At 36.8% G+C, this 23,836-nt stretch overlaps 1 protein-coding gene across 1 annotated transcript; it reads right to left on the bottom strand.

The window, feature by feature from the left end:
- Positions 1-15,120: 15,120 nt before the first annotated feature.
- LOC126584649 (CDPK-related kinase 5-like) lies at positions 15,121-22,609 on the bottom strand. The gene is made up of 11 exons (XM_050248986.1): positions 21,684-22,609; positions 19,658-19,788; positions 19,367-19,408; positions 19,172-19,280; positions 17,960-18,038; positions 17,570-17,866; positions 17,369-17,481; positions 16,798-16,905; positions 16,636-16,698; positions 16,368-16,535; positions 15,121-15,636 (listed from the first exon to the last, which is right to left on the bottom strand). Exons 1-11 carry the CDS (start codon positions 22,224-22,226, stop codon positions 15,499-15,501), a joined length of 1,791 nt encoding a protein of 596 aa, XP_050104943.1. The 5' UTR covers positions 22,227-22,609; the 3' UTR covers positions 15,121-15,498.
- Between the last annotated feature and the right edge of the window lie 1,227 nt (positions 22,610-23,836).

Genomic DNA, 23,836 nt, shown 5'->3' with positions numbered 1-23,836 from the left:
ACAGGAGCTTTGCCCTTATTCTTGAAGTTTGGGGCCTTAGGGGCGAGTGGTGGACGCTGCTGGGTCACATTTCTTCCCTTAGGTGCGGCACTCTGTTGACCTTGGGCTTATGGTTAGGCTTGCCACCCATTGCCATGGCCACGATGATTCTTTCATCGTTTATGGCTACTAAAATAGGTCGTATGTGCTTCAGGAGCAGCGTTCGAGCTAATAGGTCTCGATTGATGGCTCTAATTCCCTTTGTAGTCAGATGGAGCTTCACGTCTTGAACCCACTTCAGATAGTTTCTTCCAGAGACTTCTAGAGCGGAGAAATTGAGCTTGTTCAAGTTTGACATGTCCCTAAAGCAGAGGGAAAACGTGATTAGTCATATGGTAAGCCATGGACATATATCGTAGAATATACAGGTTCTATAGACATGTATTGGTTTAATTTATGCATGAAAGCTACATGTTACATGTGGTATATTTTGAATGAAAACTTCGGGTTTCAAAGACACTAAATTTGAAACTATAGGTTCAATTTAGTTTTATGAACAATTAGTTCATAATGAGAGGTTCCTACAAGAAACATAGAATGCAATATACTATATTAAATATAGTGGATTTGAGGTTCTTCGGGAACTCAAGTGTAAGAGCTTCGTTACTACGAAAGTATATCACGATTTAAAGTATAAAAATAAATTATTAAATCGTTAATGTCCAAAAGTGATATTCAGGTCAATAATTTTGGATTCATTATCAGATTAATGAACTACAGATTACTTTTAATTAATTCAATAAATCGGGCCATATGAGATCGATTGTAGAAGCCTAATAATATTAAAATAATATTATTGGGTCGAAAATATAGCATAGCCCAAAGAATGGGCTGGGTGCCTTGAGAAAAAGGCAAGGCCCAAAATGAGGCCTTAGGAGTGGGCTGCAGGCCACGGGAGGACAGGAGAAAACCCAGCCGCAACTGGGTTTCATTGTGGGCCGAAGGAGAGGGCATGGGCAGGTCCAACGTAGTGTTGGCCTAAGGGTTTTAGGGGCAGGAATGTGGAGCCCATCCACAAAAAGGGTTGGTTGCATGTGTGCGGGCCGCAGGGACCAAGCCCAGCCTTGTGGGCTGGCATGGAAGACACGGCCGTGACGCGGGCCAAGGCAGTAAATAGGCTCGGGGCTTCAAGCCCTGTTGAGATAAGGCCAAGGCTTGGTTTTTGTGTGCATAATGATGGTGCAGTGGGTGTGCCGCACCATGTCCAATCCCCCATTTTTTTTTTCAAAATCCTCTAGGGTTTAGGAAACCCTAAATATGCTTATAATTTAATTTGATACTTTGACTCACAAATTCCACATAATAATTTAATTGTGCGATGTATGAAACAAATATATATATTGACAAATATATTAACATATACAATATATATATCGAAAGGAAAATATAAACATAGAGGAGTTCATGCATCATGGGGAATGTTTTCATACTTCGTGGATGTTTCAAATATCTTCTTTTATTTTAAGCGTACCTGATTAGCAAAAAACGAATAAGCCTTTGAATTTGGTGGATTATAGCCTCCTCCTACGATGCGTTAATTCCTTAACTTCTCGCAATAGCATGCTGATAACGTGTTGTAGGCTTTTTGATTGAACGATCTAGGGTTTAGAGAGAGAAAAAGGGCGGGCAATATTGAGGGAGAAGAGAGTGATTTAATTATGAGGTGTGTTTGATTCACCCCATTGTGCCTTTATTTATAGTAGTAGGATATGTAAAAACCTTTCCCTTTAGGATTACAACATTTAATAGGTAATCTACTCCTAATAGAAATATAAGATACATTCCCATATCTACTAGGATTTACACAATCACATTCCTATTCTAAATATGACTGCAACATACATACATACATACATACATACATATATATATATATATAATGATGTAATTTAACAAATATGTAGGGAAATTAATAAATGTGCCTAATATATGTGCTAATATATGAAAAATAATTTACCTACAACATAAAGAAATGTTATTTGCCTCAAAGTTATTTTACATATACATATAGGTAAATTATTTTACACATATAATATATATATATATATATATATATATTAGTGTAATAACCTATCCCTGATTTTATAGTTTTATAAACTTTAAAGGTGTGATTTTACAAAAATGTCCCTAGAGGTGAAATTGGTGACTTTCGTTGATGTCATTTTGTGATGTGTATGACCTATTATTTTACCATATTCTCGAAGTACTCGACAATATGAACGAGTAGGAGCAAGCGGAATCGAAATAGGAGTTACGACGAAAATTCTACGGAACTATGAACATGATGGGCATTTTGATAATTTCACATGGCGGGAGATATTTTTTGGTTTTGTCTTTTATGGGATTGGAGTGTGAGCTGGGGGGACCCACACCCCACTCTTTTCCCTCACTCATGTGTCCCTTTCCAAATGCTCTCGACCTCTCTCTTGCTGCCATTTCACTTCTCTCCCTCTAACTCTCTGCTCTCTATCTTTCCCAAACACTCTCTCCTTCTTTACAAAATGAAACCACCACCTTAGACTAACAACTACGGCGAGCTACACTCTTAACCACCATGTCTCTCTCTTGTCACTCTCTTTGCTCTCTATCTTTCCCAAACACTCTCTCATTCTTTACAAAATGAAACCACCACCTTAGACTAACAACTACAGTGAGCTACACTCACCGTGTCTCTCTCTTGTCACTCTCTTTCTTTCTTTATCTCAAACATCTATCCCTATCACCTTCTTTATGTTTACGGCATTGAAACACCAAGACCACCACTGGCTAAAATTTTCCCTGCGAGCTCTTACAAATGCCGACCTAGGTAAGCCTCCTGAATACTTTAAACCTTATCCTTTTGTCCTTATGATTCAATTCTAAGTTTGTTTGTGTATTTTGGATGATGGAACTACACAGAGACGACGAGGGGACTTATTCCCAGATTCTGGCGAACTCATGCGACTTTGTAGGCTTCTCCGACCATTTTTCAGCCACGGCAGTACCCAGTGATGGTATATTTCCCTTCCTCTCCTCCTAGGCTTCAATTTGGTAGGTAGAATGTGAAAAATAGTTGAGAACTCAAGCTAATTGGACCTCGTTTTGTTCTCCGGCGAAATTTCCAAAATCTAGAGGTTGCATTGGCAATCGGAAAAAGGAAAAAAAAACAAAAAAGATCCAAACCCGGATCCACGAGACCGACCCGGGTCCATTTCTGAATTTAGAGGGAATATTCTGTTGACTCCTAGCTAAATTTAACAGAATATTCTATCTGAGGATGGAATATTCCATTAAAGTTAATTGTTAACCGTTAATTGACTTTTTCAAATTTTCTCGAAAACCCTCTTAGCCTAATTTCGACGCCTCGAGTCTATTTTTGGCATCCATTTAGTGAAATTCTAAAATTGTAATGTAGTTGATCGCCGGAACGGCTCGGTTGACTTTTTAGGGTTGAACTTTGACTTTTCATTGACTTTTTATGAAAATTACCCGGGACCCTTCTTAGCGTATTTCAACGCTCTGGTTCCAAATCCGCACTCTGTTTTCTCAAATTTGATCATTTAAGTTGAGTTTTACTAATGAGTCCCAATATAATGCTTAGGTGCGATTACTATTGGAAACTCCGGCTTTCCCAGCTCATATGGATGTGATCTCGCAAGAAACTGTGAGTGGGTCTTTGCTTTTAAAATTATATATTTATTTAGTTTCCATTTATATATTTGATAAAGAATTTTCTACATTATGCCGAGATTGGGTTAACGTATATATAAAATTAGCGTTTTGACGGAATTCAGATTAGTATGGATGTTTTAATTGTATTTACGGTCAGGAATAATATTTCATTGATTAGAATTATGGAATTATGGAATTATCGATTTACCATTGCATGATCATATTTATGTTGTTTGCTCATCGTGTGCTACACTGGTGTTTGTACTCGCTTGCGCTAGGGTCAGTCTTCATGTGTATGTTCACATAGCACCTTACGCTCACTTTGGATTCATTGTAGGTGTCAGTCCTGTCCTAGATTGCTACATGCAATTAGGACTCGTATGTGATGAGCATAGCACCAGTCTTCACGTGATTGTAGTACTAAAGCGTAAATCATTATTACACTCAGTCATGTTCATGTCAGAATATCTTTGCATGAACTCGTGTGTTAGCATATGTTGATGAGCACTTGATATGATATATTCGTTTATGCGAGTTGTTATGATTATCGGATGTTATGTGCTTATTTATAAGATATTGTGAAAGATTGCATGCTCGAGATATTACAGTTTACTGTAAGTATTTTCTTACTATTCGTAGTATGCTATTTTGGAAATTACACTTGTTTTACGGTGATGGATTATTATGTTTTTGAAAAGGTTTTTACAAAGCTTTATTTTTAGGCTCATTCACCCTTGTTTTTCGCCCCTCCAGGTTTTAGTGGCAGAGCTTTTGTATCGACGATGATTCTTGGCAAATCTTGGTATTGCAGGTTACCTTCAATGGTATAATTCTCATTATACTTTCACTGTACTTTACTTATGCTCTAGCATCACATGTGAAATGGGTTCATTCTCGCTCACATGCGCACTCTTCCATTTAGGCACTTTTAGGTTCAAATTTACTCACATTTTCCATATCACTGCACTTTATGGCTTCGTCACTCTCTTGGTGTCAGCCAACACAACTCGATTCGGAGTCCATGTGGACATTCCGGGTCGGGGGTGTGTGATTAGTACATGTAAAATAATTTATCTACAACATAGAGAAATGTTAATTTACATATATTTAAAATATAGATAGAGGTAAATTAATTTACACAGGCATGCATATGTTAAACAATAAAATGTGCCTAATATATGTACTAAGACATGCAACAACAATTTACTTGCAACATTATTTACCTATAAATTACATATAAATATAGGTATATTATTTTACACACCATAATAATAATGTGACGAATGACACACCCCGATCCTAGAATCAAGGCGTGCTGGCCGTCACGTGGGCGTGACGTAACCAAAAGTACGATGCGGAAGGAAAAGATAAAAGAAATATGAAGGAATAAAAAACCAACTACTAGCAATAATATCCAACTAATATGCTAGAGTGAATTTAAGTGTGAAACACACATATTCAGAGCATAAGTACTAAGTGCAGTCAAGTAGGACCATTACTAAACAACACCCGAAGGTGAGTCCTACATTTAAGTGGTCTGTCAGAACGCCGTGGGAATCCTCATGAGCCACCAACATTGCTAACTAGAACCTGGAGGGGCGCAAAACAAGATTGAGTGGGTCAGTAAAACAAAGCTTTTTGAAAATGTTTCGATTAATAACTGATGCGAAATAGATAAGCACACAAATTAAACCCTATTTTTATCAATTGTAGCAAGTATGTAAGTAGGGATCGTTCTAGGCCGGGGATTAGAAGGGATTGCTAAATCACTTAAAACTGACTCAAAAACGTAAAAACAAAGTTTAAAACACTAAACTAGACTCAAAGAATGCAAAACTAAACTCTAAAACACTAAAACAAACCAAAAGACTCAAAACTGCCCAGAAACACTCAAAACTGCCTTAAAATCACAATCTGGGCAGTTTGAACACCTAACACTAATCTGGACGAAATTGGGTTATAACTTGACTCAAGACACTTAAAAACACAAACTAAATTGACTTCTAACTAAGATGACTCAACAAGATAAAGGGGAATTGATTTTAGACGAATTTAAAAACAAAACAGAAACTTTGTAACTTGAACAGATTTTAAAACGAATTTGGCTAAAGTTAATGGATGGAAAACTAGAAAAGGGGTTCTTCTCCATACATGTCACACTTGCATATGAAACGATTTCCAATTACTTCTCAATAAACCATGAATTCCCAACACCCCAGATTAACCATGAATTGCACTAATTAACCCTCAGATTTTCCTAAAGTTATCGAATTGGATGAATTGCATACGACAACCCAAAGCATTCCTCACAAGTTCCCTGCATGAATTGCATAACAAAGATACAAGCAAGGATCATTAAGTTCTATGAAAATCATAAGCATTGGCGAGGCACTTGTTACTATGAATTGCAAGAAACTTATGCCAAGAATTTACTTAACACGATTGTGATCAACAACCTTTACTACTTGTGAATATAAGTTCATGACGATTAGGTGAAATTTCCTTATACTCTAGCATCAAATTCATGCATGCAAATTAAGTGTCGACCCTCAACCAACATACACAAATCAGTTTTTAATTCTTGTAGATAAGTAAATTGAATTCACAACTTATGAAACGTAATTAGAAGTAATCAAATCATATAGCAAGCATAAACATGGTTTCGAATCCCCCCTAGCCAAGGGGGGTTTAGTTCCTCATACTCGCAAAGCAAAGATACATAAATTTAGAAATTAAAATCCAAAGAAAGAAAACACCTAGAACGCTCCAACTTGGCAGCAAGCGCATCAACGATTTCTCTTTCCTCCTTGCTGCGGCAAAGAAGTTTAGAACAGGTTTTGGGTGGTATTTATGGTGTAGAATGGATGGGGAATGGTATGGAAAGGTTTAGGGTTGATGGGTGGTGCGGCAAGGGATGATTTCTGGCTGGAATTAGAAAGAATGGTGGTGGAAAGCTGTGGCAGAGCACAAGGGTGGATTTCTGGCGTGTAGAATGAATATGGGAGGTGGTAATTCGGCCAAGGGGTTATAATGAGTATATATAGGCACTTAAAACCCTAGGTAAATCAGATATGGACTTGAATAACCCAAATCCACAAGGAAATAGGCTTAGAAATCAGAATCCACAAGGGAAAAGGTCCACAAAGGTGCGGCAGGTTTAGATGATATGGATAGGGCTTCTAGAATGCCTTGCAAGGCAAGGAAAACAAGTTCTAGAAATGGGATAGGTGCGGCAGGTTTAGGGGATGTAGATAGGGCTTCTAGAAAGGCCAAAACCAAGAGAAAATAAGGCCCAACCCACGGCAAGGATGAGAAAATGTTCTAGAACCCTTCTTTGTGTCTTCCAACGCTTAGGAACCTTCTAATTTTGCTAAAACTCAAGGCCATGTAGGTTTAGGAAAGATCAACCCAAAGTGGAAACTTTTAGGCTTAGCTCTCCTACTTCAAGTAGGAAACCTCGTTTGAGTAGGAATCTTTGTTCTTCTAGGAATCCATCTTTAACTAGGAATCCCTCATTGATTAGGAATCCTTCTTGGATTAGGACTCCTCCTCGGACTAGGAATCCTTCTTGGACTAGGAATCTTCAAATCTTCAAATCTTCAAATCTTTAATTTTGTCCAAACCTTGTGTTCCAAGCATGTACTTTCCAATCCATGCTCACTTATGCTCCAAAAGCTCCAAATTGCATCATTTTAGGTAATATGCACTCTAAACCTGAAAACACATGAAAGTAGCTTAAACGTCTATTTTAACTTAGAAAACATAACAAAAATGCATAAGAACTAGCTAACTAAGGCGCATAAATATGCTCCTATCAATAACACTTCTAACCCTTCACTGTAAAACCTGTATACTTTCCCAGAAAATAGTATATATATATATCCATATATAATAGCAAATAACTCAAATCAAAAGTCTTTAACACTTTTCAGGAAAATATGACATGCTATGCTTCAAAATATAATAAGGATGCATCAATATAATAGATGAAATAAGAAATTAACCGGAGACCCTGTAGCTGTCCTGTACAGTTAATTTTATAGCTCAATATCCAATCCAACCGGAGTCACCAACTGTGACCTGTACGACACTACTCTGCACATAAATCGGAACTACCTGAAGTAGTCTATACGACAAGAATGGTGTAAGAATACGCTTTAGTTCTTCTCTCATCAACAGCTGTATAATAATCTAAAGTCACCTACAAGTCAGAACCACCTCTAATGGTCTGTACGACATGTTGGAACCACTTCTAATGGTCTGTACGACATGCACCTACTTGGATCAAAGGTGAGCGTGTGGTGCGGGGTGAATAATATAAGCACTAACACCAGGGGTGCAGGTTATGAGCTCTCAACACAATTTACATCATTAACAAATCACATGAACAGCATAAAACTCACTTGATACTCACATGTGCGTCCACAACACCATTTCATATATATGCATCAAATACTAATTCATATATTTCATATATTATGCATGCATGGCATTTTAAAACATACTTTCATTTAAATTCAATTTCTGGGAAAAATCAGTAGTATATAGGTATATACAGAAAATAACTGCCCACTCACCTGGGGTCCGCGCTACGACTCCCTAACATTAGAACCAAGACGTCCCGAACGCTCGGTGCCTAAAACAGTTATCAAACCACATCTCAGAACTCTTATTCATAGAATATGTAATTCACATAACACATATCCTCAAGGGCATTCAAGAATAATGCGAGACCCGTTGATCAAAGGTCAATCGTCGACTAAGTTCGACGGTAGGGTCATAACCCCAAATAACTCAATCTGGAAGATTCACAACTCAAATTTCTGATCCGTCACTTCCCAAGATACACATTAAGCTTTTAGAACAATATACTAAAATTTTGTTACGATCCGACGGTTGGATCTCCGCCAATTTCCAAAACTAAGTGGCGGTTAACATTTTATTTTATGAACTTGCAAATCCAATTCGGGAAGATCCGTCCATCGAATTCCCGATCCGTAAGTTCCTACATTCTTCAAATATTACGTACTACTACGTATCAAAGTTTGGTGACGATCTGACGGTTGGATCGTCGATTCACCTTTTGGCCTAACCATGAATTGTATCGAAATTAAGTCCAAATGATCAACAAATGTTAAGCCACTATCAAAACTGAACTCAAGACATCAAATATAGCTTAAAAATAATATCGGCGGCCCACTGGCCACGTGCTGCCGCACGCGCCGTCGTGGGAGGCGGTCGGCCGCCCCGGCTCGCCGGAAAATCCAACTATTTCAAAAAATTCTTAAAAAATACAAAAATGAAGATCTCAATGATTATAGTAAACTTTATACCTGAGGCCAAGGCCAATTTGGCCTGGAAATGCTCCAATTTGCTCAAACCCGTGCGAAACCCTAAAATTGGGCGAGTTCCAATTCGTCCTCAAATCAACTCCGCCGTCCCAACCAATACTTGGGCTTTGTTCTAGGCCTTAGGAGGAAGCTAAGGGTGGTAGTGATTGGAAGAAATTGCTTCAAAAATTGGAGGATTTCGAACACAAACTCATAGCACCCACGGGTGCGTTTTTCACCAAACCACCACCAAATTTCAAGATTTTTTGGGTGAAACATGAAGAGGGAAGGTCTAGGTGTTGATTGGGGGTGGTGGTACCTTGATCCAATTTGTGAGAAATCCGGTGAAAATCGTCGGAAAAATAGATATGGGTGCGCGGGTACACGGGTTGGGGAAAACCCGTTTCTTCCTTTTTTTTCCCCCGCTTCTCTCCCTTCTCCTTTCCCTCCTTTCTTGCTTTCTGAATGGTCTAGCCCCTCTCTCTCCTCTCCCCATTCGGCCTCTTTTTCTTCTTCTTCTCCGATTGGGCAGCTTTGCCCAATCTCTCTTTTTCTCTTTTTCCTCTGTTTCCTTTCCTCTCGATGCCTTCCTCTTTCTTTTCCCATTTCTAATTCTAATAACAACTAATAAAATAATAATACTTATAAATATATATATATATTAACCAAAGTAAAAGTACTTCTCAGGTTAGAGTTCTGTAAAACTTTAACCGCAACTCCAAATCCTCTTCTGCTCGTATTGACGAGTACTTCAGGAATACGCTGAAATAATTTCGTACTTCTCACTATACGTTGGTCAACGAAAGTCAAAAACCCTTCACCTCTAGTGCATTTTCGTAAAATCAGGGACGGGCTGTGACAACGAATATATGTAATGATTTACCTAAAAAATATAAAAATATAACTTTATTTCAATACATATATATTATAAGTAGCTCAAAAAACAAACGTCAATAGGAGTAATTAGAATTTAATGCCCATATTATGTGGGCATGATTGAAGCCAAAATTGGAGGGTTGTGTATAAGGAAACGTTAGAGGGGTAGTGGTATATGTTGTAATTGTATGGAGTAATAGGTCACTTAATTTCTAACGTGGCAACATATTTAAAATTTGAGTTTATATTGATTGTTTAAAGATAGGTCGGTTCTTATACAAAAATCACGAGTTGTATGAGTTTATATCTAAATAACCCTAAATAAAACACTAACACCAGATAATAATGTTATGGTGCAACGAAGTTGAAGTTTTTTTTTAATTTCTTATGTCAATGACCTCAAAGGAATGCAGTTGGACGTTGGAGGTGGGCTGAGTCAAACATATTAGAATAACTAAGGAAGACACATGGAAATAGTTGTGATTCCCTTTTGAAGCAAACTTTGCGCAAATTGTATGGGAAATTTTTGTGTATCCGCAACTCTATAACTAAGGAAGACCATCATATGAAGTAGAGATGACAATGCTACTTATGTCAAAGACTCTATTTTTTTTTTTTTTCAGGATTGTCTTTGAAATTTCGGGACACTTACTTTAATTGGAGTTTGAACTATTCTAAAACTTTGAATTGTTACAGTGATTTGAGAATTTCTCTTCAATTGGCATGAAGTTGGCACGAAATTATGAATTAGGGTTAAATAGTGAGTTTATGGAAAAAGGAATAGTGGGAGATAAAGGGAGGAAGCGACAATTGACATACAAGTTTGATTTGTATTTGTATTTACAGACCCTACTAAATTATTATTTTTTATACAAAGATATTTTTACACTAAGGAGATGGGCTACACAATGGATCTGCCACAACATTTAGTACCGAACTCGTCATTCATGATATTAAAACCTAGAATTTCTTACTTAAAAATAATAATAAATATTGTTAAACTGTATTACTAAGTGGCCGCTAAACTATTATTTATTTGCTAAAGAAATCAAAATAGCCCCCCTTATGTACAGTTGAAAGAAAAGAAAAAAGTTTTTCATTTATTCGACTAGCCACACACACTCCCTTTATCCAAAGGGATCTACATTTTGGGGTAAAACTGGAGATTAGTTGTAAGACTCACTCTATGTGGAATTTCAACGATCAAACTGTCTATTTTGTAAGTTTCAATTCATAAATCATTTTTGCAAAAATTTATTTTAATCCGAAACCATTTGCCTATTTAATTATCACGTTGAAATTTCATTGTTTTTTAGAGAATAAAGTGTTTGTCAATTTCTTTGAACTCAATTAGATGCCTCAAATATTTTTGATTTGACTAATATTTTGCAAAGATGGTCTATGAAGTGCAACTTGAAAAATAGACGTTTCGAATCATTAAAGTTCCATGTGGTGTAGGCCTAACAACTATTCCCCACTTTTATAAAAAAAAAATGAGAATCCCTTTCCTTAAAGTCTTCCTCCAACTTGTATGTTGTTAAAAGTTGGAGAAATTTGTAGTCAGAAAATAATAGTCAGCGCGTAAACACTAGGCAATTTGCTTCGCATCACATTTGCCAAGCAGTTTCCAACTAATTACTTGGTGCATGCACGTGTGGACTAGCTAGTTCAGCTTCGGACATTATAGTTTTTTATAAGTTGATGGTGGATAGAGAATGAGAGAAGCTTGAGGAGTACCACATAGGCCAAATGACATGTACCAATTCTGATGTACTGGATGTTCATTTCCATAAAGTACCAAGACACAGTTGAATATAACAATAAACCACATATCATACTGTTAATCGCATGCATCTCCTACTTGCATGGAACTGACGCAGCGGCGTATAATAAGGAGAGTCGAACGATAATTCTTCAGTAAGAAATAATTAGCCAACCCTAGAATTCATTAGGAAGAAGGGGAGAGTAAACTCACGTTTGATTGATAATAAGCAAAAGATAACAATCCTTACACCAAGAAAGAGTATTTTTGTACGTTCAAATAGAAAATAAAACAAATAATATTTAACAAAGTTTCAAAAGTATCCCTAAACTTAAAACTATGTTTTGGAAAAGTAAACAAAATATTTTGGCCAAAATTGCCCTTATTCTACGAGCAAAAGCTTATTAGTCTTGATCTTTGTGTCATTCTCTTAGAAACGATATACTATGTGCCCTATTCTGACACCAACGACCAGCCCTATTTCCAAGTATGAAAAAGCACTTGCATTAACAAACCAATTTACTAAACGAATAAAAGTGTGTTTCAAATAAATCTGTTGTTCGCGATTGTAATAAGTTCTAGTCCACAGGTGCACGTTAGATGTTTCTTGACAAGAGAAAACACTATAAAATAAGTACTTACCATGTTTTCCATTGGAAGATAGCTCGACATCCCTGTAAAAACCACAATTTGCTATGTTTGCTGGGCTCAGTTAAAGAATCTCGTCGAACAATTTCTTTACCCATTAAGGTGACAACTTTGTAGCATCTTTATCACATACTTCTTACTATTACCATTTAAGAAACATGCCATGTCAAGGAAAGCTTCTTTCACCCGGATCTTCTAATGCATTATAACTTACTGAGAGTTTTTTGAATGTCTAAGTTAGAAACTTTTGTACAACATAATTGTGTTGAAATCTCATTGACGATGTTATGTATAAAATCAGATTGGTGCCTGCCAATTAAAATCATGTGAAACAGTTAATGAGTTGACATTTTTGAAATATCTATTTCGGTAATATACTTGGATCTCTATAAAGAAATGCACATATCTCACTTCTTGTGAATAGCGTATCTTCATCGCATAAGTTTTACAATTTTAATCATTCAATTTTTTAATTTTCATTTGAAGATTATCCTACTAAAAATCTTTTGAATTGAAGATTAAGATTAAGAAATTGAAATGCTCCGATTATGAAATTTATACGGTAAAAATACGTTATTCTAAGGGGGTGGGATATATGCATTTTCCAAGATGCAAGTATTATCCTAAAATGGCAAAAATAATAACACACCAAAAAAAAAACTTTCTATTACGGGATTTTATTATACATTCCCTTTTCACTTTTGTGCTCTCCTATCTAGTTTCTAGCCATTAAATTGAATAACTATAAAAGAAAAATCAACGAACAAAATTAAGAGGAAAGTGCATAACGTGAAAAATGAGTGCGGAAATCACTTCCTTTTTACTTTAAATAGGTTATTAGTAAAGACACCCCAAACAAATAAGTTATTTCTAACCAGTACTGCGTTGGAGGGTTTAGAAATATATACCCATTCAAGAAGTACCAGCCAGACAAATTTGATGCTTCTGTGAGACCTGCCCTCCATCTCCACACCTTCCCCATGTCATCCTTGAACTTGCATTCATGATTAGCGAGTGCCTCACCAAAACTACCCTTCTGGTTACGTATGTCCAAAGGATCCACCTCGTAGTATACTGGCCAAACGATTTGTTGCTTTGATTCTCTACATTGGAGGATCTTAACCAGTTCCATCAGGCACCAATCCGAGGATGCATAATTATTGGTGAATACAATGATCGAAATCCTCGACTCTTCGATAACTTTGAGAAGCATCGGTAATGGAAGTTCTTCTCCTCTTCTATAGAGGTAGGTTTTGATTCCCTTATGAAGCAAACTCCTGTGCAAATTGTATGTGAAATTGTTGTGTGTATCCGCAACTCTATAACTAAGGAAGACATCATATGAAGAAGAGGCTCCTAACTGAGTGCTCATTGGAAGAGATGACATTAATGCTACTTATGCCAAAGACTTTCCTGTTTATATATATATATTTTTTTTTCAAGGACGTCTCTGATATTTCGAAGCCCTGTGTGAAATTTATAAAGAAGTCCGCCTTAAGATAGTCTTCCAAAAAAAAAATGTATTAATGCTAGAAAGCAAAAACTTAAGTTTGAAACACTTGATTATAAATTTTCAATGAGATGAAGAAATACCTAAACCTACCAATTCCAACTTAATATATTTTAACTAATAAATACCTAACCTTAATAGAAGTCTCCACTGCGTCACACTAAACACTTGAATTATTTTAGTGGTTTGAGAATTTCTCTTCAATTGGCATAAAATTATGATTTAAAGGGCGAGTCCATGGAAAAAAGAGAAGTGTGGGAAATAAAAGGGCGAAGTGGCAGTGAGAATTGACATTAAAGTTTGAATTGTGATTGTGTTTGCACGCCCTAATAAATTATTATTTTTTGTACAATGATATTATTTAAGAAGGGAACTAAATAGTATCTCTCTTACAAAGAAAAAATAAATATTATTAGACTGTAGTATTAAGTAGCCACTAAATTATTATTAGTTTGCTTAAGAAATCATAATAGTGGGAAAGTTGGAAAGAAAGTAATAGTAACCCCACTAATGTAAAATTGAAGAAAAAAAACAGTTTTTTTTTATTTAAATAGCAAATTTATTTTTGGAGACCCATTCAAAATTAGGCCCTATGCAATCAAACCTTCCGCTCCTCCTCAAAGCAGCTACTAGTGTTTTTCTCCGTCTTTAACTGAAAAAAAAAAAAAAAAAAAAAAGAAAGCAATCTAGCGTAGAGGAAAACACTCCATAAGTGGGAATCTCGCTCAACTGTAGCCGGAGGAGAAATCCATATTGACAACATAACAACATACAATAACAATTGATATGTCGTTCAATATATATTTTCAATAGTATTTGATTATACAGTTGTTGATATGTTATCGATATGATGATGCCCCAGCATAGTTGAGTGAGATCCTTAAGAAGCGGATTTATGCTAAAAGATGTACTTATGTTAAGGCAACTTGATTAGCATCACATCTGTTTACTAATCCAGTTGTGAAAATTGATCATAGTGGTGATATTATATACTTGATTAGCCCTGTTTCCGACGCTGCGCATTGGATCCTAAAAAATTATAGTCAACTTTCAATTGCATGAAATATAAAGACCGATTAAGTGGATAAGAAACAAAAAATATAAAATCAATTGACAATGGGCTCTTTATGCTATTGCATATGCATAGAACAACTTCTTTTCCTGTCTTTTCAGTTTTTGATGGGTCATGCTGAACTCTTTAAATAAAAATTGGGAAATGATTTCCGCAATCTCCTGCTTATGTGCACTCTGTTTAAATAAAAACTTACGAGTGCACGTATCATGAGAAATCGCAATACGCCAAATGGTAAAGCTTGGTTTTCAATTGAAGCCATGGAGAAGTTTTACAACACTGAGGCAAATCAAGCATGTTTCAAGGCAACTAAACAGATGTTGGAGACAAGATAATTTAATGTGTACAATGCATCCAAGGAGTTGAAGAATATTGTAATCGCCCATTTCGGCAAACAAACTACAGCTTTACACTCGAATATCAACACAGCATTCGAACTGGTAACCAAGCTTTTGCACCTGCAGTGTCCGGCAAGTTTGAACCCATCTTCACAAATTGGCCGGAAGGGTCATTTAACATGTATGCCAAAGCGGATTGAAAAACGCCCCTTTTTGAACATCCAAATCTCTGCTGGATAAAAAGCGTACATAAATAATGCTTTGTATCTTCACTATGCTTTTACAAACGCCCGGCTGGACACACCATGCAACAATTTCACAAACCCAAGGAAGCTTAGCTTCCCATCAGTGTGCCTAATCCAGTCATGGAGAACCACATGAAGTGGGATGGAAGGACCAAGCCCAAGTTCCTGAATCACAATTTGGAGAGAGTATGAATTACAGTAGTCTCAGTCCAGTGCATTACAGATTGAACAGAGCCTTATAAATCTTTCGTTCCAGAGGGCCCAAATTAAAAACCAAATCAACATCAAAATTTTGACACGAAGGGCGGATGCTACCAGAATGCAGATGCATGGGATGTGCTAATATCTTAGAAATTAAAAACTCTAGGTGAAAATATGCTATGGGAGTATGAGCATTCAATTTCAGCTCATCTTCAGTTTGGTCCTTTTTCTATTGTTTCAGTTCGATCTTTCAAATTTTTAAGTGAAGCAATGCGGTCTTTTGTGCACCAAAATCATGCTTTTGTTTTCACTAGTTATTGTGGTCCATGGTTTACTGACATAATGCACTAACTGCTGCATTGATGACAAAAGTCGGTCATAGAACATATGCAGTTGAGCTGACCAGATTACTTAAATTCGAAATAATGAAAAGACCAAACTGAAATTTTAATCAAAATCTAAGCACCAAAAAGTATAGTTTATCCAGAACTCTATTTCTCCCTCCCTACACCGTTCTTTTAACCAAAAGTATGTTACTTAAGAAATGTAGCGAGTAAAACAGAAACTTCTAGATATGTCAGCAAGTCCAATTTATAAGTAACATACTATTATACTCAGAAATCGACCTTATGATTGCTAAACTTTCAACTTAACATATAGCAGACTGCAAATGTAGCATTAAAATTTCAACTTACCGAAGCAAGTTCTTCAATGACAATTGCCCTGTTTCCATCCTTCTCGAAAAGTTCATATGCACATCGAGCATGTTGTTCCCAACGATCAAGTGCCTCGAGCTGATGAACACTTAATGCAGCTGCACAGAACTCATCAAAATCCATTCTTCTGTATTGAAGTGCATTTAGCTGTCATGGGAGAAGTACTAACCAGTCAGTACTTTACTACTTTTATAACCTATTGAGCCTAATACCATAGAAATATTCACAGAAGCAACCAAGTTATTACCGATGAAATGAGATCAGGAATGCGGGACTCCTTCATTGCGTCTGTAGCATTTTTCGTGAGGACCTATCCAGGAAAAATAAAAAAGAATACTTTAACTATCAACTTATATGTGTGTGTGTGTATGTGTGTTTTAGAGAGAGAGAGAGAGAGAGAGATACCAACCATTCTAATATTGTCAAGAGTTATAGTTCCATTTTTGTTTGGCTCCAATAGAGCAAACTGCTCCTTCAGATAAAATAGTTCATCAATAGTCAATGTCTTAGACAAGGCCTGTCACATCAATTTACAGAAATGAAACGTTAAGAGAGTGATTAAATACATCTCAAAATATAAAGAATAAAAAGATATACTAAATAAACAAAAATAAATAATTAAAAACACAACTACACAAACACATGGAAGAGTAATTTGGATGAAGCAATCATCAAGCATTAACCGATAACATCTCAGAAACCTCTCTTATTTCCAGTAATTATACACATGACCTTACAGACAAAAAATGAGAACAGATAATTATCAGTTTTACCGAGTCGTCATTATTAGTTAATGGAATACTAATAATTACTTTCCAATTCTATATTTTTTAAGAGGCACAAACAAAAATCCCATCCATCAAGAAAACTAACCCAATCATTTGACTTGATATACAAAGTTCTTAAGACCAAGAATCTGATTCAGCATGCAAAATTCGAGAAAATGTTCTCACTTTTCGTCAGTGAAAACATATACACACCCTTAAAGCAGCCTTCCGAAGGGATGATGATCGCATATAAGCCTTCATGAGTCTAAATACTAAAATATCAAGTGGCACTTTTATGTCACTATAATTCCGGATCCAAGGATGACCTGCCAAAAAAAAAAAAAAAGTTATAGCCAGTGACTCAGGAAAATGGTAGCAGAAACTTATCTGATCATACAGACATGGAAAACTCACTTAAAGCCTGAGCTGCTGTCATTCGTTTCCGAGGGTCCTTGTTCAGTAAGCGTTTGACAAAGTCCTTTGCTTCAAGAGATAAAGTGGGCCAAGGTGCTTCATCAAAACTTGGATCAGCTTTCAAGACCGCCCGAAAAATTCCAGACTCAGTCCGGGACCAAAATGGACGGCTACCACATAAGAGAATATATGCTATTACACCAATACTCCATACATCAGCCTCTGTACTATAAGATCTATGCAGAACTTCGGGTGCGACATAGTATGCACTTCCAACAATATCATTAAGCCTCTGGTCTGTAAGACGGAAATAATATTAAAACCCTATCCAAAATCAAAATACGAGAGATCGATAACAGAACAAGCTAAAATATTGAAGAAAGGACAAACCTGGTCTGGCAAAATCTGACAAGCCAAAGTCAATGGCTTTCAACTGGGAATTCTCATCTTTGGCGGTATACAAAAAGTTCTGATAACAAAAATGAAAAAAAAAAGCATTAGCTTAACATAAAGAGAATTAGATTTAGAAAGCACAACCGACAATAACAAATATATCAAGTATAAGATAATAAAAAACTGCCAAGAACTTCTAGCTTTCATGATGATACATATATCAAGGTATCTGACAGAGCAATATGAGTGGAATATAAGCCGATTAACTAGTTTGAATATTTGGAAACCCTACACTTCCCACATAAATGTCTTTTCAACAAGCACATAAGTTAAAATATTGAACAAGAAAATGTAGGTCAGGTCTCAGGTTATTTCTCCAATTGTTCAAAACCAGATGCTGTAGGAACAGCCGCTGTGGATTTACTAATTCAACTGTCACTTAAATATTTCCCCTCCAAACCAGACAGAACATAATGCCACCTATATGATTAAACTAAAATTTATCAGATTTATATAACCATTATTTGTGTCAAGCTTTCTTTCCCCTGTAAAAAATAAACACAAAATATGGGAATCTGGGAACCTAAGGTGTGAACTGAGTAATTATGACACCCAGCAACAATCTATTGACAGATTGTACGAGACTGGAGCCGCCTAATAGTACTAACTACTAAAGTAAAAAGATTTTTTCCAGAAGACAAATAGGTTTTTGTCCTGCTACAGGACGATGTTTAATCTTAGTCCAGAAGACATCAACCATGTATAAGTACCAATCATTTTAAACAGTCGGATAATTCAGGGCCAGATTGGGAAACTACAGATACGGTCAATTGAAACAGAAGGGGTTTCTATTGCAATCTCTCAGTTGTATAAAAGTAACCATTTGTTGTGTTGTTCAATTCCTTGTATACAGTCTTGGGGGTTGGCGAGGTGGAGGGACACTTAAATCTAAATCAAGTTTGTCCGAGAATTCATCCCCCCCCCCCCCCCCCCCCCCAAAACAACAAAACAAAAAAAACAGGGGATGCTGCAGGCAAGTTTAACCAGCCTCACTCACTGCTAGAAATTCTGAACAACCCCTTCATTTAGTCACTTCAACTATCTCTCATAGGGGTACCTTTGTCCACATTGCCTACACCTGGATCTTCATTACAAGCACACATCTCATCTGCTAATTAAATAAAAGAAAATTAGAGAGATTTATTCCACCTCTGGCTTAAGATCCCTGTGTACCACACCCTGGAGATGACAAAATGCGACAACATTCAGTATTTGCACCATGACAGTCTTCGCATCATCTTCTGAGTATTTCCCGCCCCTTCAGAAGAAACAGAATATCCAGTTAGTAGAAAGAAAAAAAATCATCATCTGAAATTCCCTATGGAAGATGTTTAATTTATATACCTTGAAAGTATTCTATCTAAAAGCTCTCCACCTTCACACAACCTGAAATGTCAGGAAAAAAAAAAATGAATGCCATAGAGACGTCAAACATCTTTAAGAGGGAAGTAAACAATCTTCCTGTAAATTACATAAGAGAAAAAACAACTGAAGATGTTTAATTTATAACGATAAGCTTGTGCTCGAAAGAGGCACAAGCTTAGTGTTATAAATTTTTACCCAGTCAATCACTATTACTTGTGAAAAAACATAACCAGATGTAGTCTTAAACAGGAATTAAAATTTTTAACTTACTCCATTACTAGGTAGACATTATCACTGTCTTCAAATGCATCATAGAACTTAACTAGATTGCTATGTCCACTCAAGGCTCGCAATATCTTGACCTCCCTTCTCACATCCTCGATTGCAATAGCGGTTGTCATCTAGCAACAAACAATACATTGTCATTAGAAGAAACCATTTTTTTGGTCGTACCCAGTGCACAAGGCTCCCGCTTTACGCAGGGTCTGGGAGAGGTGAATGTCGGCTTAGCCTTACCCCCATTAGAAGAAACCATAACAAAATAAAATACAGAAAATGCATGTATTAAAAGTAAAACGAACTACCAAAGGCACCTCTCGTAAAACAACATCTCACAGCAATCATATCTTATGTTTCCCCTCCAAACTTACTCGGGAAACAGGAAAGTCAATTGTATACCAGTATTCCATCACTACTCATGATCTTGGACTTATTTTCAAGGCAACTGGAATATTTACCTCATCCAATTTACATTGTTCAATGCTCATAAACCCAATCTACTTTACATGAATAAATTCACACACTATTCTTTACAAAGATAATTCCCAGCATATGAGTCATACTTGCAGTTTATTAAAAACTACACACTATTCTTTACAAAGATAATTCCCAGCATATGAGTCATACTTGCAGTTTATTAAAAACTACAAAGTTGTCAACTCCTATCCCTAATTTTTTTTTTCTTCACTTTTTACCCCTCTTTCTTTTACAGGGGACTTCTAGGGAAGGAAAGCAAAGTCCAGGGCTAGAAGTCATCATCTTTTTATTTTTTGATGAGGGAGTGGATAGATTGAGTCAACATCCATGGATATTGGTTGAGTCCCTTAAACCTTTAGTATTGGTTGGACAGACATCTTTGTAACTTTGTCCAAAAGAATATACTGTCAATCATATACCTCCAATTACTGGTGAACCACCTCATGCTACATGATCATCAAAAACAAAACAATACAAGATTAAGTACAACGTTCCTTCCCTCTCACAATAAGCGTCATACAATCTGGCCAAGATTATGAAATGTGACCCACCAAAAGTTTTCGGCAGTTCCGGATGTCTGTAAGCATTGGGTTGTTACTGGCTATTATCCGAGCGGTGCTATATGATTTAGTTCAATTATATATCTGTGGGAAGGTCAAGACCACAATTTGGACCATTACTTTCGTCAATAAGTAGGTCCACAGTCCACTCACAACCATTGGACTGTATTCTTTGTTCATCATGTAGAATGAATTGTCACATCTTAGGAACCGACGAAGTGTTATATGGCTGAGAAGCCATTAAACCAAAAAAAAAAAAAATTGTATTATTCCTATACCCACTACATGGAATTCAATCAGTCACCAAAGATAACACATTTTTTTAAAGAAAACAATGTACTTTCATTAAGGTGGATCAAGTAAGCCAAGAGATCAATACCTATTATTGACCAAAGAAAAGCAATAAACAAACAACTTGGTCACTTTACACCCCTTTCACTCAAGGTTCCAAGATGTAGAGTTGTATTTTTATTAAATCTTTTTTTTTTTTTTTGTTAAATGCCTAATATTCCCTATCTAGAAGAACCAAACAACGGTCAATTGATATGAACACATGACGAGATCTTGCAAGATCTTCCCTGTGCCACATGCAACCTCGAAGGATCTTCGACCTTACTTAGCTACGAAAGAACAATCACACTGTAAACCACCACTCCCTGCTCCCGCGAGGAAAAGATGAAAAGGACTTTGAAAAGAGAGTCAAAGAGTGCTTGAAATTGTCGGGAGGGAAGCGGATCACAAGCGGTCCGTCGATCAGCTCGAGGCGTAGACCCAAGCCCACAACACCAAAAACAACTATTCAACATTGCCCTAAAATCTCAGGTTTTACCTTGAAGAATGACTAAGACATAAAAAATAGAAATAAAACCCAGATTTTTTCAACCAAGATTATGCAAATGAGAGCAAGAAAATCCAATCTTTACAAACAAATTATAGATTAACCAAAAATCATACATGCAAATAAGAGCATTAGGCCAAACCTTTGTTTTAGGGATGACCTTCACAGCGACCTGCTGACCCTTAAACTCCCCCTTTTTGTACCTAGCAGAGCAAGTATATCCAAAATGCCCTCGACCCAGTTCGTCCCCAACCTCCAATCGACTCGTTACCTCCTTGGAGAACCCAAACCTCTTGTCCAGCTCAACCCCATCCTCCTCCTCTCCGTCCTCCGGTATCGCCACTGAAGCCGATGCCTTTTTGCCCAGCCGCCGGGCGAGCACGGCCTTAATGTGCTTCGCCGGCGACGGAGGCGGAAAAGGTCGGCGGAAAAACCGGCTGGGGGTGGAAGTGGCGCTCTTGCTCCGCGACGGGGACGACTTCTTGAGGTAATGGGCAGGGCTGGGACTGTAGAAGGAGTAGAAGGGGGACTGGGACTGGGACTGGCGTGAAGCGACGTCGTCTCTCTGGTGGTGAGGAGTGTGGGATGGGAGGGATTTGGGGGTTTGGGAAGGGTGGTTTGGGTCATTTACGTCCCTTGGGGAATATGGGTTCTGCTTTGGAGGTTTCGAAGTGCAGACTCCCATGGCGGTTTCTGTGGTTTGAGAAGAGGAGTGAGAGAAAATGGGTGAAAGATTGAAGATTTAAGGTTGCTTAATTGGGCAGCAAAAGCAGAAAAGCTGCTTAATTCAATGGTTATGGTTGTGGCATTGTGAACTGAGTGGGAGTGTAGTTCTAGCTCTAGCTCTGGCTATAGGATTTTTGTTTGAGAATGCTTGTAGGTGCTGCTGTTGCTCCACTTTTCTTGTGTTGTATAGAGAGAGAGAGAGAGAGAGAGAGAGAGAGAGAGAGAGCAGAGGATGGTGGTGCTGTTGGAGTTAATAATAAAAGGCAGGAAAAGGTGTAAATGTGTAGAGAGAGAGAAAAAATGGGGATTTGTTGGGGACGAGGACCAGGGGATGATGACTGAGGGAGATGAAAGTGTGGAAGTGAGCTGTAGATTGTAGTCTTGTGTGATCTCCACTGGGCACGTGGCAAGCACATGATAATTTGGAATTTTGACCATCGAATTAAATACGTTCAAACAAAAATAACAAACAAAATTAAACAAAGATTAGGATTTCCTCCCCTTTTCTTTTCATCTTCTCCTTTCACATTTTCTTATTTTTTCTTTTTCTTGTTATAAAAAATTAATATAAGATATTGACGTGACTTAACATTGACTGTTCAAATAGAAGGGGAGGGAAAAAAAGAAGGAAGATAATCCTACTCCATTAAACAATGATGTTTGAGAGGTTAAAAATGGTATGTTTATCGTTTCTCGGTGAAATTAGAAATTAGGGGTTGGGGAAACTTGAGATTGGGTATTTTGGCACTAGGGTGGTCTTTCATCCATTAAAATGTTACTTTTATCACTTATTTATATCGTCTCTCTAATAAAGATAAGATCTACATAAGTTGTCTGACCTACCTCTATTACAAAGATAGTACAAATAAATAATAAATGTAGCATTATTTTTCGTCGATTCTTAAACATGACGCAAGGACAATGAAAATCGCAAAAAATGGGAATTGCCATTGCCATTGGCAAAAGCAAGAAAAAGAAAAGTGATAAGAGTCCATTATACTTTGCTTAGATGTTGAAATATACTGTCCTTATTAGATTTCAGTTGCCCAGAAATGATTTGGATAGTCCATTTACTTGTCAAATAAACAGGGGGACCAATGTTGGCATCGATCAAAATAAACTACTCGACATTAACATATGAATAGCTACTATTTTTACGAGGAAATTGGAGTAATAGTTTTTGAATTGTAACTCAATTATAGTTTTTGTTCTTGAACTAGAACTTTATTAGATGTGATCTTGAATTTGATAAAATATAGAGTATTGGTCATTTCATGTTACCTCCGTTAGATAAAGTTCAGAGATTATTGCTATAGTTGAGTTAAAACTCAATTGAATTAAGGGTACACAAATTTTATAAAAGGCTTACCCTATTGTCCCCTAAAAATGTTTGTGAGTCTCATTTTGCAAACTAAATGACATAGGAGTTGATGATTAGATTATTAAACGTATTTATTTTTATTAGTGACACATCATATAGTTTGAAAATTTTATCTATAAATTTAATTTCTCTATCCTGACCGACCTCCTATATCATATTTTGTGTCCCACTTTGCCATATGCTGTTTT

The sequence above is a fragment of the Malus sylvestris genome, chromosome 10 (assembly GCF_916048215.2).
Source record: "Malus sylvestris chromosome 10, drMalSylv7.2, whole genome shotgun sequence".
Classification (NCBI taxonomy): domain Eukaryota; kingdom Viridiplantae; phylum Streptophyta; class Magnoliopsida; order Rosales; family Rosaceae; genus Malus; species Malus sylvestris.
This window is presented reverse-complemented; position numbering and strand designations above follow the sequence as displayed.